This window comes from Vicia villosa, linkage group LG5, assembly GCF_029867415.1.
Source record: "Vicia villosa cultivar HV-30 ecotype Madison, WI linkage group LG5, Vvil1.0, whole genome shotgun sequence".
NCBI classification, from domain to species: domain Eukaryota; kingdom Viridiplantae; phylum Streptophyta; class Magnoliopsida; order Fabales; family Fabaceae; genus Vicia; species Vicia villosa.
Genome location: NC_081184.1, coordinates 164,264,587 through 164,279,242, shown reverse-complemented (window position 1 = coordinate 164,279,242; position 14,656 = coordinate 164,264,587). Strand labels below are relative to the sequence as shown.

Here is a 14,656-nt window from a genome sequence, read left to right as displayed (position 1 = left end):
TATTGAGTGACTACATTTTTTTTTCTCTTTTTTGTAAACCTATTCAAAATAATTTGGTTATGACTTTAATGTTTTTAATTTTGCTTGCTTCAATTTCAACCTTTTGAACATCTTTTATTTAGTAAGTAATGATTTTAACTTATTTAGGATGCCACACTTTGATTATTTTGATGCTAATTCTAGTAAGTTGCAAGTATTTTATGCAATTCTAGGTTTTACTGTAATGTAACTTTAGTTTTGACAAATATATGTTTATGATAAATTTCATTGTACATTTAGACATTTGATGTTTTAAAAAATAGCAATAATATGTTAAACTATTTATTTTAAGAAAAAATGTGGCATATCATTAATAATTATATAAGGAAGGAAAATATTGGGTAACCCACTATCCAACCCACAAATTTATGGTTTTACCCAAACCAACCTAATGATATTGTGGGTGATTATTTTACCTCACCTAAACCAGTGTACCATGTACGGGTTGGGTTATGGTTTTGGCTAAATTCAATCCAAACCGACCCATGTACACCCCTATTGGGCGTACGAATCATATTCAGAGACAAAAAAGGAGAAAAATGGCTTCGTTGACGAAGAGCATGAAGCATAAATCCTCTTATAGATGAGACAATGACTTTAAAAAACAATGATTGAACTTGCCATTGATTACGATTTGAAAAAGTGGAATTTGAAACTGATGGTTAACTATTAGTTAAAATGATGAATAATAATTTGGAAAACCGCACCTAGAAATGTTTGATATGTCAAATCATGATGAAGAAGAAGATGAAAAATGGTTTCAACGCCGCTAGAGTTCCTTATACCAACCAAAATAATAATGTAGTTGCTCATGTTTTAATTATACAAACTAACAAATCAAGTTCAAAGTTTGGATATAAGAAAATAATCACAATAGGAGAAATACTTGCATAAAAGCGATCATAAGGCTCTGTTTGGTAAACATAACGGTTTGCTGATAAGCTAGCTGATAGCTTATGACTGATGCCTAATAACTGAGAGTTTATAGCTGATTGTTGATGACTTACAACTGATAAATTAATTGAAGTGTTTGATAAAACTAGCGGTTCAATTAATTGATAAGTTAAACTGACATAAAAGACATTTAATATATAATTATTTTATTTTAATTTAAAATAAATTATAAAGGATAGTAGTGGGTTTTAGTTAAAATAATAAGGGTAAGAATGAAAGAAAAAATGATTAGCTATAAACTATATGCTAAAACACTATTTAAAATAACGTCTAGAAAATAAGTTATTAGTAAAATAAGTTATAAGCTTGTGATGAAAAAACTGTTATCAAACAGGTCTTTTATTATCATACGAACTTATAAACTATAGGTTATAAGTCGAAAAATGTCTTGCCAAACATATGCTAAATTCATTTTCTTAAAACTCTATAATGTAAGAAAAGTTGTTGTTCTAGAAATTACAAAAATACTCTTTTATTATCATAGTCTAAATTAATAATTTGGGGGAAAAAATGTCCTTTGTTGGTTTTTTCCAACTCATTTTTCATTTTTCAACTCACTTTTTCACTTTTTCACTTTATCACTTTTTCACTTTTAACTTTTTATGACTTTATTATTATTATTATTATTATTATTATTATTATTATTATTTCTAATAAATTTTTAATCAAAATATTCCAATAAATAATTTTTTAATAAAAAAGATTATTATGATCATTTAAAATGATTGTTAATTTACATTTAAAATAGTATTTAATTTTTAAAAATTTACTTTAGTAATTAAATATTAATAACGAAGAAATATAATTTGAAATATTTTTTATTTTAAAATAAAATATTTTTTATGAAAATAATAATAATTTTAGTACAAAAAATTATTTTAATTAAAATGAATTTAAAAATATACTTGAAAAAGTGTGTTATTGGATAAAATACAAACATGCGTGTCACTTATCATTAACATTAATTTATATGATTCAAAATATTATTATATTAATATATGTCATTAATGAAGTTTATACAATTATAATAATGTTTGCACAGTTAAATATTAAAAAGATTATTTTTGTAAATGATACCTAAACAAAAATAATATTTATATACGAGAAAAAAAATCTATTATTGATCTAAATATTTTTATATACGAAAAATGGTATTTATGTCCAAAAAAATTTTATTCAAGAAAGGTATACGAGAAGAAAACTATTATTGATCTAAATATTTTTATGTAAACGATACCTAAACATAAATAATATTTATATCAAAAAAATTTTTATTCAACAAATATACGGGAGAAAAAACTATTATTGATCTAAATATATTTATATACGAAAAGTTACAATTGATTCAGATATTTTTGTAAACGATACCTAAACATAAATAATATTTGTATATTAATGATCAAAATATTTTTATATATGAAATTTGATTAAAAAATGGTATACGGAAAAAAATCTATTATTAATTTAAATATTTTTATATACGAAAAATTTACTATTGACCTAGATATTTTTCTAAACGATATCTAAACATAAATAATATTATGTAAACAAATGCGCGTACCAAACTAAAACCAATAGGTATGCACGGGTTTGTTACCAGTAACTATTAAAAGAGAGAAAAATTTAAATTTAGTTAAAATTTAAATTTATTTTAATTGGAAAATAACTATGATTTTCCATTTTTTATTTTTCTTTTTCATAATTATCAAAATAATCGTTTAGTCTTTTAGCAACAGTAATTAGTAACTCGTAGTGAAATTTGAATCGGAACCTGTCGTCGTAATCCACAAACCGAATCTCATGAATCGCAAATAACAACGAAATGAAATGCAGATTCAGTTATTGAGTTGAGAAACCGTAACCGAATTCGTAACTGATTCATCAATGAAGTGCAGATCCGTTGCGTGCATATGGTCAGGCACACCCTTCCCCTCCGCTCACAAACTAACCGCCGTCGCCGCCTTCACCCAACCACCATCTCCCGCCTTCTACACCGCCGGATCCGATGGCTCCATCATCTGGTGGTCCCTTTCCAATTCCAATTCCACTTCCACTTCCGCTCCGGTATTTCCCACTCTCTTCAATTTTTCAAAATCTAGAATATGATTTCTCATTTTCCGTTCAATTAATCACTGATACCTGTGATTATGTTTAATTTCATTTATTTTTTAAAATTATTATCTGTATGGAAGTGTCAGTGTTTCCGGTGTGTGCTTCATAGGTTCATATGCTTTATTATTAAATAATTATATGAAGCTCAAGTTACTTATGCTATTTTGAATTTTCAGGAAGTTAAATCGGTTGGAGTGTTGTGTGGTCACGCATCACCGGTCACTGATCTCGCTCTTTGTAGTCCGATATCAGCTGAAGAAAACGATAGCATTTCAAGTAGAACTAATTTTAGTGCATTGATAAGTGCTTGTTGTGATGGTTTCTTGTGTGTGTGGAGTAAAAGCAGTGGACATTGTCGTTGTAGAAGGAAATTACCACCTTGGGTTGGTACTCCTCTTGTGATTCGAACACTTCCTTCGACACCGAGATATGTATGTATAGCTTGTTCTTTTGTGGATTGTTATTCTGTTAATGATGAGTTAGGAGATAGAGAGAATCACCACAGGAAGAATTATAAATCTACTATCCTTATTGTGGATACGTATTTGCTTTCGATTACTCAAACGGTTTTTCATGGATATTTATCGATTGGTCGCATCAAGTTTATGTCACTAGTTTTATCGGATGATGATGAAAAAAGGAATTTAGTGTTTGTGGCTGATTCTTATGGGAAACAACAGATGGTTACAATATTAGATGATTCTCGTGATTGTGTGGAAAGCTTGGTGACTCCGCGTAGTGATAAGTCTCCATCGGGTACTTCTTTTCCGGCCGAGGGTTTCGGTGATGTGGATCAAGTTATTTCAGTTTTGACTTTTGAGAATATTGTTGGTTTTATATTGAAAGATAGATGTATTTTTAGGTTATTGTCTAGTGATACCGTGATTGGAGAAGTTTCGTTTGTTGATAACCTTTTTTCTGATGGACATTCCATTCAAGCACATGCTATTGGCGGCGTTGTTCTTGAAAGTGATGATGTGGGGAGTACACCTAATGCCTATGAATGTGGCGATTTGATTCCAGTACATTTTGTTGTGTGGAATAATAGAGGTTATGCAATTATCTATGAAATATCGTATCAGAATGATGTTTTTCAGTGCAAACCCTATTCTGAGATTCCTGCTGGTCATTATCAACCAGAGATAAGATTGTCTATTTTTTTCCTACAAATAAATCAAAATCTTGTGTGCATCAAGTCAGTTTGCTTTCATCACGAGGAACCTTTACTATGGAGACCACATATCACAATTTGGTCATTGCATCAATTTGATGATAAACCTGGAAGATTGTGCCGTCAATGCAAAATGATCAGTGATGGCGTATCTTCCACCAACTGGTTTGAGACGTCTACTCAGCCCCACCTATATGATGATCTAGATATTAAATCAACCTTTGGGGGTTCAAGTCCAGGTTCTGAGAACATACACAACATACATGAAGAGAGCTTAAGTAATTATTATCCTTACAAGGGGAAGATAGTTTCTTCTTCCATGATTATTGCTGAGAACCTTTATACACCATATGCTGTGGTATATGGATTTTTTAGTGGAGAAATAGAGGTTGTAAGATTTGATCAGTTTCCAGGGATTTTTCTGGATGATGCAAGTTCCAATCCTGATGAAAAGCCAACTTCTTGCAAACAGAATTTCATAGGACATACAGGTGCTGTACTTTGTTTGGCAGCACATCACATGACGTGTAGTTCAAAATGCTGCACCTTTAATCGAGTTTTGATTTCTGGCAGTATGGATTGCACAATTCGTGTATGGGATCTTGACACTGGCAGTCTTATTAAGGTAATGCATCATCATGTGGCCGCAGTGCGTCAAATTATTCTTCCCCCTTCTTTGACAGGACATCCTTGGAGTGACTGCTTTCTTTCAGTTGGAGAGGATGCATGTGTTGCCCTTGTTTCTCTTGATACTCTGCAGGTGGAAAGAATGCTTCCTGGACATATGAACTATCCTTCAAAAGTTTTATGGGATGGAGCAAGAGGTTATATTGCCTGTCTCTGTCAAACACATTATGGAACTTCTGATGGTGATGTATTATACATCTGGGATGTAAAGACAGGCTCCCGTGAGCGACTCATACGGGGGACAGCTGCACATTCTATGTTTGATCATTTTTGTAAAAGTATCTGTATGAATTCTATATGTGGCTCTGTGCTGAATGGAAATACATCAGTCTCTTCATTACTTCTTCCAATAGTTGATGATGCAAAGTTCTCTAACTCTCCCTTAAGTCATACAGGGAACTTGCTTCCTTCATCGAAGTCTTCGCCAAGTATTTCAAGTACAGCCGAGCTGAGTTCTTCCAAACCAAAGGCAGGTAAAGGAAATTCAGCAAAGCCAAATTCATCTTCTTTGCTTGGTCTTTTGAGTAACAACCTTCCTATCAAATGCTCTTGCCCATTCCCTGGTATTGTGTCTATGAGTTTTGATCTTGCTTCATTGATGTTCCCTTTTCAAAAGAGTGATTCCATGGAGAATGGTGACGGTAAGCTTGTGAATATCAACTTGAAGCATAAGGGTGTTCAAGAGCAAAATCCAGCCTTCCATAATCCTGAAACTTCAGAGGGGCACGATTGGGTTGGCTTTGAAGAATACCTACTGCGATACAGTTTGTCATTTTTACATTTGTGGAACGTAAACAGTGAGCTTGATAATTTGCTGATAAGTGATATGAAACTGAGGAGACCGGGAAATTTTATAGTAGCTTCGGGTCTGCAGGGAGATAAAGGATCATTGACATTGTCATTTCCTGGTCAGAGTGCTACTCTTGAGGTGATTTTAATTGTATTTTGAGATCTATTTTGTCTTGTCTCATTTCAATCGTCCCTAAGATATTAAGAAACCAATTTTCAGCTATGGAAATCATCATCCGAGTTTTCTGCAATGAGATCATTGACTATGGTATCCCTTGCCCAACGTTTGATTAGCTTGTCTCACTCAAGTTCAGCAGCCAGCAGGTATGGTGCCAATTATATTAATAGAAGGGGGGATGCACAAACAAGTAATTTGTATATTTCTACTCTTTTTTTTTTTAACAAGTATTTCTAAAATCTTGCTGTTAGTTTTTTCAATGGAAGAAACCCCCTTTTTTTACTAGACTTGTCTGTGAAAGATTCTTTAAAATGAGATAGTTTTGAAAAACTGCAAAGTTTCAGGTCCTATTTGAGATTCTTTACACATTGGAATAACCATATTCTTTTTTCTTATGTAGTTCCAGGTATTATGAATCTTGTGCTCTGTTTCTTTTATGTTTTGTTGGTGGATTTTGGTATTCTTCAAAACCTAGTTGAACCATGAAATTTTTGTTGCAAGAAATAAACATTCTTTCATAAATATAAATAAATGTAGAAAGATTACAAAATTAAAAGATAAAAAACACGCCCTACTTAGCTTGGTCACAGCCACATATTTTGGGTCCTGCATGCACCTATTTGTCCAACTGGTTGATGAATGAATAATTAAACGATTAAGTTAGAGAAAAGTGCAATCCAAAATATAGAGTAGTTTTTCACGTTTGGTTGATTGCCATGATGCTTCCAAAGATTCTTTTATCTTGTGAACTTTCCGCCTTACTAATTTGACTTTTATTGCTTGGCAAATGGCATTTCAATGTGGTTTCCCAATGTGTATTCACCCATTATTCTTTAATTCAGAAAATTTGAACTTATAAACCAATGTGTATTCTCTTTGACTTTTACTATGCGCTAATGATTAGTAGTATCTTTATCGTATGCAGTGCATTAGCAGCATTCTATACTCGGAATTTCTTGGAAAATTTTCAAGATCTGAAACCACCTTCATTACAGGTTAAAAATGCTTTTGTTTTGTAATTTTAATCTAAATTGATTTTACACATCCTATGTTATTTGTTATTCCTGAATCCTGATATATGTTCATTAATCTTGCCTTTTTTATTCTATTCGCATTTCTTGCAAGACAAGTTTTCTTGTGTAGTGCTACACAGGTCAGGGAATGTACATCATTTTATTTCATTTCTCAAAGAGGAAAAAAGAAACTAGTCCAAATGTCCTAAAACATTTATAAATTTTTGAAAGGAAAAATGCTATTTGGCCAAAATGAGTATGGTAGTTTAATGCCAACTGCTATGAGGCATGATTATTCCAAAAGTAATGTTATATATGTAAAACCTCATAGGAAAAGGATTCAGTTGTTGTCATATATGTACCTGGCATGAATCATGTACTGGTATAGTTTTGTAGTACTTTGGTGTATACATGGGTGCATATGTGTTTATACTTTTGGGGATTAAGATTATGATGCATGTCGAATAAAATCAATGGTCAACGTTATTCATTTCTTGCTTCGTGACAAACTTAACTTTAAAGTAGCTTTGTTTGTGCTTCCTGAGAGTTTGAAATAGCTTAAAATTTTGGCAGTCTAGTCCACATACTAATTGCTTCTGCATGACATCATTAAAACATTTTTTATTTTATTTATTATTCCATTCGATGATATTATTGTTATTGTTAAACCATTTTCCAGTTGCTTGATATCAAGTGCTGAAAGCTATCCCCTTTTTTACAGCTTTTGGTTGCTTTTTGGCAAGATGAAAGTGAACATGTACGTATGGCTGCCCGTTCTATATTTCACTGTGCTGCCTCTCATGCTATTCCTCTACCTCTATGCAATTCAAAACCTAATGAGTCAAATAATACAATCTCCCAATCTGGAGGTAGAGACGAACATCTGGGAGATGTGGTAGTAGAAAACATATCTCCTAAGGCCGAAAAACAAGAAATTTCCCAGGATGAAGAATCTAAGATACTTACTTGGCTAGAGTCATACGAAGTGCTAGATTGGATTTCTTGTGTTGGTGGAACAAGTCAAGATGCAATGACATCTCACATTATTGTTGCTGCTGCACTGGCTATTTGGTATCCCAGTCTTGTAAAACCTAAACTTTCAATGTTAGTTGTTCATCCATTACTGAAGTTGGCTATGGCCATGAATGAGAAATACAGCTCCACTGCTGCTGAACTTCTTGCGGAGGGCATGGAGAGCACATGGAAAGAATGCATGGTCTCTGAGATTCCTCGTCTAATTGGGGATATCTTTTTCCAAGTGGAGTTGAGTGGCCCATCTTCCAAGTCAGTGACTGAAATTCCAGCCACATCTTTTTCTATTAAACAGACTTTGGTTGAGGTTCTCCTTCCAAGTTTAGCTATGGCTGATATACCAGGTTTTTTGACAGTGATCGAAAGCCAAATTTGGTCAACTGCATCTGATTCACCCGTCCACATGGTTTCTTTATTGACTCTCATAAGGATTATGCGTGGTTCTCCAAGATATTTGGCTCAGTACCTTGACAAGGTTTGTAAAGTCACTAGGCTGATTTTTTCCACCAAACTTCATTGTTTTCTTCAATATATACTTCAAGATGCTTATACATACTTCTTTTTCGTCTTTTTTTTTTCTTCTTTTCAATTACCATTTCTTTTTACTTTCTTGTTCTAGAACTATTAGTATTTATATCTCGCATACTGAAAATTTTCTATATTTCTATCAGATTCATTTTGCATGAAAACATGTTTTTCGATGGGTTTGTGTACTTGTATAGAGAAGTTTTCAGACTTGGGTATCTTTTTTTACCGCTTATTGCTGTTAGATTCTGTTCTTGGTGATCAGGGACTGAGTGATTCTCTATTCTGAGTGTCTATGTTGTTTTTTCCCTCAATTGTAAGACATGTGGTTTGTTAATAGTTTTCTCACCTCTTAAGTTTCAAATTACGTACTACTAATTGCTTCCAAACATGAAACATGAATTTCTGTGACGGTGGGTCAGATGTGCAGGTTGTCAACTTCATTTTACAGACTATTGATCCTAGCAACTCAGTTATGCGTAAGGCATGCTTCCAGAGTTCAATGACAACTTTCAAAGAAGTTGTGCGTGTATATCCTATGGTAGCTGTCAATGAGTCTTGGACCAGACTAGCAGTTGGAGAAGTGATCGGAGAAGTTAACAATGCAAGCATTAGGGTCTATGATATGCAAAGGTATTAGGATTAGGAAAAAAAAGGCTGTCATTTTAAATTACGATTTAGGCTGACAATATGTAAATACCCTGTCAGTGTTACTTCTGTCACACATGTGCTTGAAAGAAGTGCACTTAGCTTGACCTTGCATAGTTTATGTCATATGCAGGGTGGAAAAGCAAAAAAATGGAATGGAACTGAAATGAAAATTTGAATGGGAAAAATAAAAAATTTCAATCATTGATGAAAAATTCATTATTGATTTCATAGGCATGAATATTTACTTTTTTATTCAACTCCAGACATTTGTAAATCAGAACTTAAATTCCAATTTTCAAATCGTAAGTGACTAAAAAAACACCATGGGTTGTCCTTTGGATGATATAGATCAATTTCATTTAGAACTTCATGGTTGGATGAGAATTATTCAGAACATAACATGATAATGGCATTTATAACTCGTTAAGCTCCCTTCTCTCAAACTAATTAATCTTATATAATGCTTCAATTTTTGAAACTAATGCCTATGTTTATTCCCTCTCTGATGACTAGAGATATCATAATTTCCTATCATTGAAGCCTTTGTTTTTATGCAGTGTGACAATGGTAAAGGTTTTGGATGCAAGTGGGCCACCGGGACTTCCAAGTTTGCTCACAGCTACGGCTTCAGGAACCTTGTCAACTACTGCGATCTCAGCGCTAAGCTTTTCACCAGATGGAGAGGTACTGAGAATTTGTTGATAATTATCTTAACTTGGTGTTGCTATGATTTAGAGGGGGTAAGTTCCACGATGGTCACCTATTAATTGTTATTTACATTAAATCCTAATGAGTTGGACAAAACAGAATGATTTGATTCTGCATTGATTCTTGGACACTCCCCATCAATCTAGGTGGAAGATGTCAATCATACCCAAATTGGATCTGATATTCTCCCATGCCTTCCTTAAAAGGGCTTTTGTTAGAATGGCTGCAGTTTGCTGGCATGATGGAATATGGTCAACACTTATAATTTTATGGTCAATTTTCTCTTTGATGAAGTGTCTGTGTATCTCCACATGCTTTGTTCTATCATGTTTAATTGGGTTCTTCGCAATGGTTATAGCAGCCTTGTTATCACATAATATCTTTATGGTGTTTAGTGCAAGTTCTAACCCCTTTTCTCATAGCAATAGGAATATCAATATTTGTTGTGTAGTGTTCATACTGACAAGTTCAGGGTTACAGAGAATATAGCCTGTGGAACTTCATTTCCTAGAGCCTGGTTAGACTCATGGCTTTGCATTGGACCAATGCCTACTCTACTTCCTTCCTCCTTCTCCTTTTATAAGTCTTCGAGTTACCTTCTTGTGTTTCTGGGCCACAGTTCTGTTGAGATGTGTAGTTGAGACTTTAATTGTATCCTGTTCAGTTTCAGTTTCTGTCACTGCTTCTGCTGTCCTTTCAGCTAGATTCGGTACTGGTTCACTTGGTTGAGTGTTAGTGGTTTGGTCTGGTAAAATTTGTGCAGGTTCCGTTAGTTCAAGAAACAGAAGTTGGTATTCTGAATTTTTAATAGGATGTAAGGTTGCTCCCCTGAATATCAGTTTTGGTGTAATAGGACTGATTTTCAAATTCTCACAATCATTGACAGTTCTAACTACCATGTTATAAAAATTTTCAAATATTCTCCCTACTTCTGATTTTCCCTTCATTAGAAACACCCACGTAACTCATGTGTGATCATCAATAGATCTCCCAGGAATGTTGTGAACTTGTGATAGTCTACATACATTACTATGAATTTAAGAAAAAAGGTTTGGATTGTTTATAGGGTTGGGGTGAGTAATGGTTTCAGCCTTTCAGGTATTGTTTAGACAATTGGCAAATTTCACTTATTATTTACATTCAATCCTAATGAGCTGTACAAAACAAATTATTTGATTCTTCGTTGATTCTTCCACAATCTGTTACTAATCAAGTGATTGAGATCATACGTTACTGATTACCGTATTGTTACAGACGATGATAACATGAGAAAAAGAGATAGTTTTGGGAAATACTTCAACAACTAATAGTGTTACCAAAGTAATATTGAAATCCTCACAAGTACAACATACTCTGTCAATCCTGATAGTTTTGTGGTTATTAGCCATTCTTTTTCGCCATATTTTGTATGATCTGACTTAAGCTTTCCATATTGGTTCATCATGCTTGATTGGAGCAATTTAAACCTGATGAAAAGCTTGATTTCCTATATAATTGATTTTCAAAAAATCTTTGAGTGCTACCCTTTTCTTTTTTCTTTTTCCAGAATTATCATGTGAACAAGACGGGCTCCTGTTTCCTGTATTGTATTTCTCATTCCAATAATATCATTTTGTAAAGAAATTAGTTCAGTTTGTTGTTTGGGAAAATCAACTACTATCTCCCTCCGTATGCTACTGTTTTTCTATTTAATATTTTGGTTATCGTTTTTATTTCTGGCTGCAACTAGTAGTAATTGCATCCCAACAGAACTCCCCCACACTTACAGTTCTGTGCACATCCCCATTATGTGCCAAATATTTTGTTTCTCTTTACCGTGTATTTTTTCTCTGGGATTTATTCTTCCTACAAGTATCTCAAACTGATAATTGATTCTCTCCTACACCTTTAAATATTCTTTTCTGTAGGGGCTGGTTGCTTTTTCGGAACACGGGCTCATGATTAGATGGTGGTCACTGGGATCTTTCTGGTGGGAGAAACTGAGCCGAAATTTTGTTCCTGTCCAGTGCACAAAACTAATATTTGTCCCTCCTTGGGAGGGATTTTCACCAAATTCGTCCCGGTCAAGCATTATGGCCAGCATTTTGGATACTGAAAAGCAGCCGAATTTGCAGGTAATTTTCTCTTGTTTTTTCTCGTCTTCTTTCAGATATAAAATTAATTTGTTGCGAGTGAAACTAGAACTTGGCCTTTCAGAAAACAATGTTGCCTTAGGGAAGATGCAATGAGTTGTATGAATTAGTATTTAGAAGGAAATGTCAATTGCTAAGTTGAAAACTTTTTTTCTTATTTAAATCGGTAGCAGCACATGATGAAAGCCTAATAGAAAGTTGATTGAAAGCATGCTAAAATACTTCGAATTGGTTGAAATGCATAAGAATAATTGATAAACATCGCGTAAACAACTATTTGGATACCTAAATATGTGAAGCGTTGTCACTATAGTATTTGGATGTATCAGAACTGCAAACACATCCAGAAGTGTCTATTTTATAGAGTAATTTTAGTCTTCAAATCAATTTTTAGGTAGTCAATTTAATCCTCAAATGTGTTTTCATTGGTCGATGTAGTCCATAAAATTAATAACAAAAGGGGCACCAGTGGTGATGTCATGTTAGCAATTTCTATACATTTAGAGACTACAGTGCCAGTGTGTTACATTCATGGATTAAAATGGGTGTTTTTATCGATGAAGATCTATTAGTATGGGTGACCTATCGGGAAGTCCTTGTATTGCACCTCTTTAGATATAAACATGGTCTTCGATAGAACACTGGCGTAATTTGATCCATATTGCCGACCCCATGAGATAAGGTTTGGTTGTTGTTGTTATCGATAAAGATCTATTGCCACATCATCTAAATAGCTTGAGATGAGTGATGTACTACTTTTATCACCTTTCATTTTGGTCATTAAGTCATCTTCTATTGTTTCCTTAGATCTATTTATCCTTTTCCATAATACCCTCAATACTTCCTTTTGTAGGATAATATGAAGGATTCAAATCATGGGGACAGCTTGAAACAATTGCTTCATAATCTGGATCTCTCTTACCGATTAGTATGGGTCGCTGATCGGAAAGTACTCCTGACAAGGCATGGTAATGAATTGGGCACTTTTCAGTTGTAGTGTTTATCTAAAATTCGTGCTGGAGATTTCAGGGGTTTCACAATTTTAGTCAAGGCTTTACGGTGAAATGACTCTTCAGCGTGTATAGCAGCCAGCTCAAACCCACAACAGAAGATTTTTTTAATAAGCTCATGCTAGAATACTGTTGGAGGAGATATTCATTGGAGCACTTACAATTCAACACCGCCTTTACGAGGATTATTGAGAACAACAAAGATGGATTCAATTCCACTTAGCTACGCTCCTCAGGAAATCCTTTTAAAAGGAACGTTTTGGGCGGAACCGAAATACATGCGGAGTAAATTTGGCGATTATTTTAAGAAAAATATTGATAAAACAAGAAAGGGACCCTTACAATTTTGCAACTGTTGGCAACTTATTCGTGGTTATGGACCAAATAGTTACGAAATTGTTCTAAAGGAGTCGCCACTGTGATTGTTTATTTGGTCAATACATATAAATAAGTTAAACAATTCTTCAAGTTTCCAAAGAATTTTGGTGAAATGTTAGTCATGGTAGATAGGGAGCAGAGAGGCTTGTGCAATGTGCAGTTTTTTCTTAGAGAAAATATATATTATCAGAGCAAATTAGGTTGATCTCTTGTGTATATTATATAGAAGAAGACAGAATTCATTTGTTTTATTCATTTTTCCTCAACATTTGTACAGGCGTTCTATTTTTCTTGAAGTTTTACCGAGTATAGTTTACTGATATTGATTGAAATAAGAAATCCAATAAGAGTATGGCAATTAAACAAGCAAAGGAGGTATCGCTACTTGCAGTTGTTGTGTAGAAGTAAGAAATCTATTCTTTCTTCACAATGCAAAGTTGAATTACTACAATGACAATTCTGCCTTGGTTTTACAAAGCTGCCAAGGAAGCCTTTTCTTCCTCAATGGACGTGTGTTTTGCCTCTAAATATGTCCATGGCTCAGACACTTGCGCAACCAAGGCAGAAGGCATGTCGTGGGCATCTGTTTCCTTCTATAGACTAGATAACTTATGCATTTCTTTCTGGAGCTCATGTAGCTTCTCCTGCAGCCGCGATCGGTCATGGGAGACTACATCATACATCTCTTTCCATATGTGTCTATCTTTAAAGGGATTATTTGGAGTCAGAACATTTCCTCGACCCGTGACCGCCATGGACATTAAGGAAGCATTACAAAACATATGGTAGGTAATATCCAAAATCACCTCCATCATTTCGGCATCATGGATATGTTGGATGTAAACAAGATTCCATTTAGGTACACATGTCCTATCCTCCTATAGAGTGTGTGGTATTGGAGATTGGAGGATATCAGGGAACTTGAAAAGAATGAGCGGAGTTCCTGTGGTGAGAATAGAGAGTCTTGCATGAAAGCATTAGAGGGCTTAAGCCTTTTACTTGGAATTTCCCCTAGGAAGAGGCTGAATCTTGACCACTTTTAGCATTAATAACAGAATTACAGAAACCAGAACTTGATCATCCGATTCTTGTTTGGCCTTATAGAGGAAATTTGGCCCTGACCAAGAGAGGTCGGAGAAGATTGAACCGCAAATGAACCCCCGACGTCTTCCAAAAGATTCTTCAACTGTTCCCTTATAGGAGTATTAGTGGAAAAAGTGAAAGGGGAGGAAGGAACCGCCAGACTCTCTGACGTGATTTTTGTCTACGGAAGAGAT

General features: G+C 34.2%; 1 protein-coding gene across 4 annotated transcripts; it reads left to right on the top strand.

Annotated features, from left to right (window-relative positions):
• Positions 1–2,723: 2,723 nt before the first annotated feature.
• LOC131603673 (uncharacterized) lies at positions 2,724–13,675 on the top strand. 4 transcript variants are annotated; one of them, XM_058876086.1, is made up of 9 exons: positions 2,726–3,057; positions 3,282–5,891; positions 5,973–6,076; positions 6,856–6,925; positions 7,665–8,450; positions 8,931–9,133; positions 9,709–9,835; positions 11,767–11,973; positions 12,845–13,675. In XM_058876086.1, the coding sequence occupies exons 1-9, from the start codon at positions 2,878–2,880 to the stop codon at positions 12,986–12,988; spliced, it is 4,431 nt and encodes a 1,476-aa protein (XP_058732069.1). In that variant the 5' UTR covers positions 2,726–2,877; the 3' UTR covers positions 12,989–13,675. The 4 variants fall into 4 exon arrangements, 1 of the variants encoding a protein (XP_058732069.1); XR_009284475.1 differs by lacking the exons at positions 11,767–11,973; positions 12,845–13,675 and having other exon boundaries at positions 2,724–3,057; positions 8,923–9,133; XR_009284476.1 differs by lacking the exons at positions 9,709–9,835; positions 11,767–11,973; positions 12,845–13,675 and having other exon boundaries at positions 2,724–3,057; positions 7,665–8,227; positions 8,332–8,450; positions 8,931–9,070.
• The last annotated feature ends 981 nt before the right edge of the window (positions 13,676–14,656 follow it).

What these genes read in the sequence shown, in the direction of transcription:
- LOC131603673 (XM_058876086.1), top strand. Translation starts at nt 2,878, where the DNA reads ATGAAGTGCAGATCCGTTGCGTGCATATGGTCAGGCACACCCTTCCCC. An exon ending in CCACTTCCACTTCCGCTCCG is followed by an intron (nt 3,058 to 3,281) that starts GTATTTCCCACT and finishes TTGAATTTTCAG; the next exon opens with GAAGTTAAATCGGTTGGAGT. An exon ending in TGGCTCAGTACCTTGACAAG is followed by an intron (nt 8,451 to 8,930) that starts GTTTGTAAAGTC and finishes TCAGATGTGCAG; the next exon opens with GTTGTCAACTTCATTTTACA.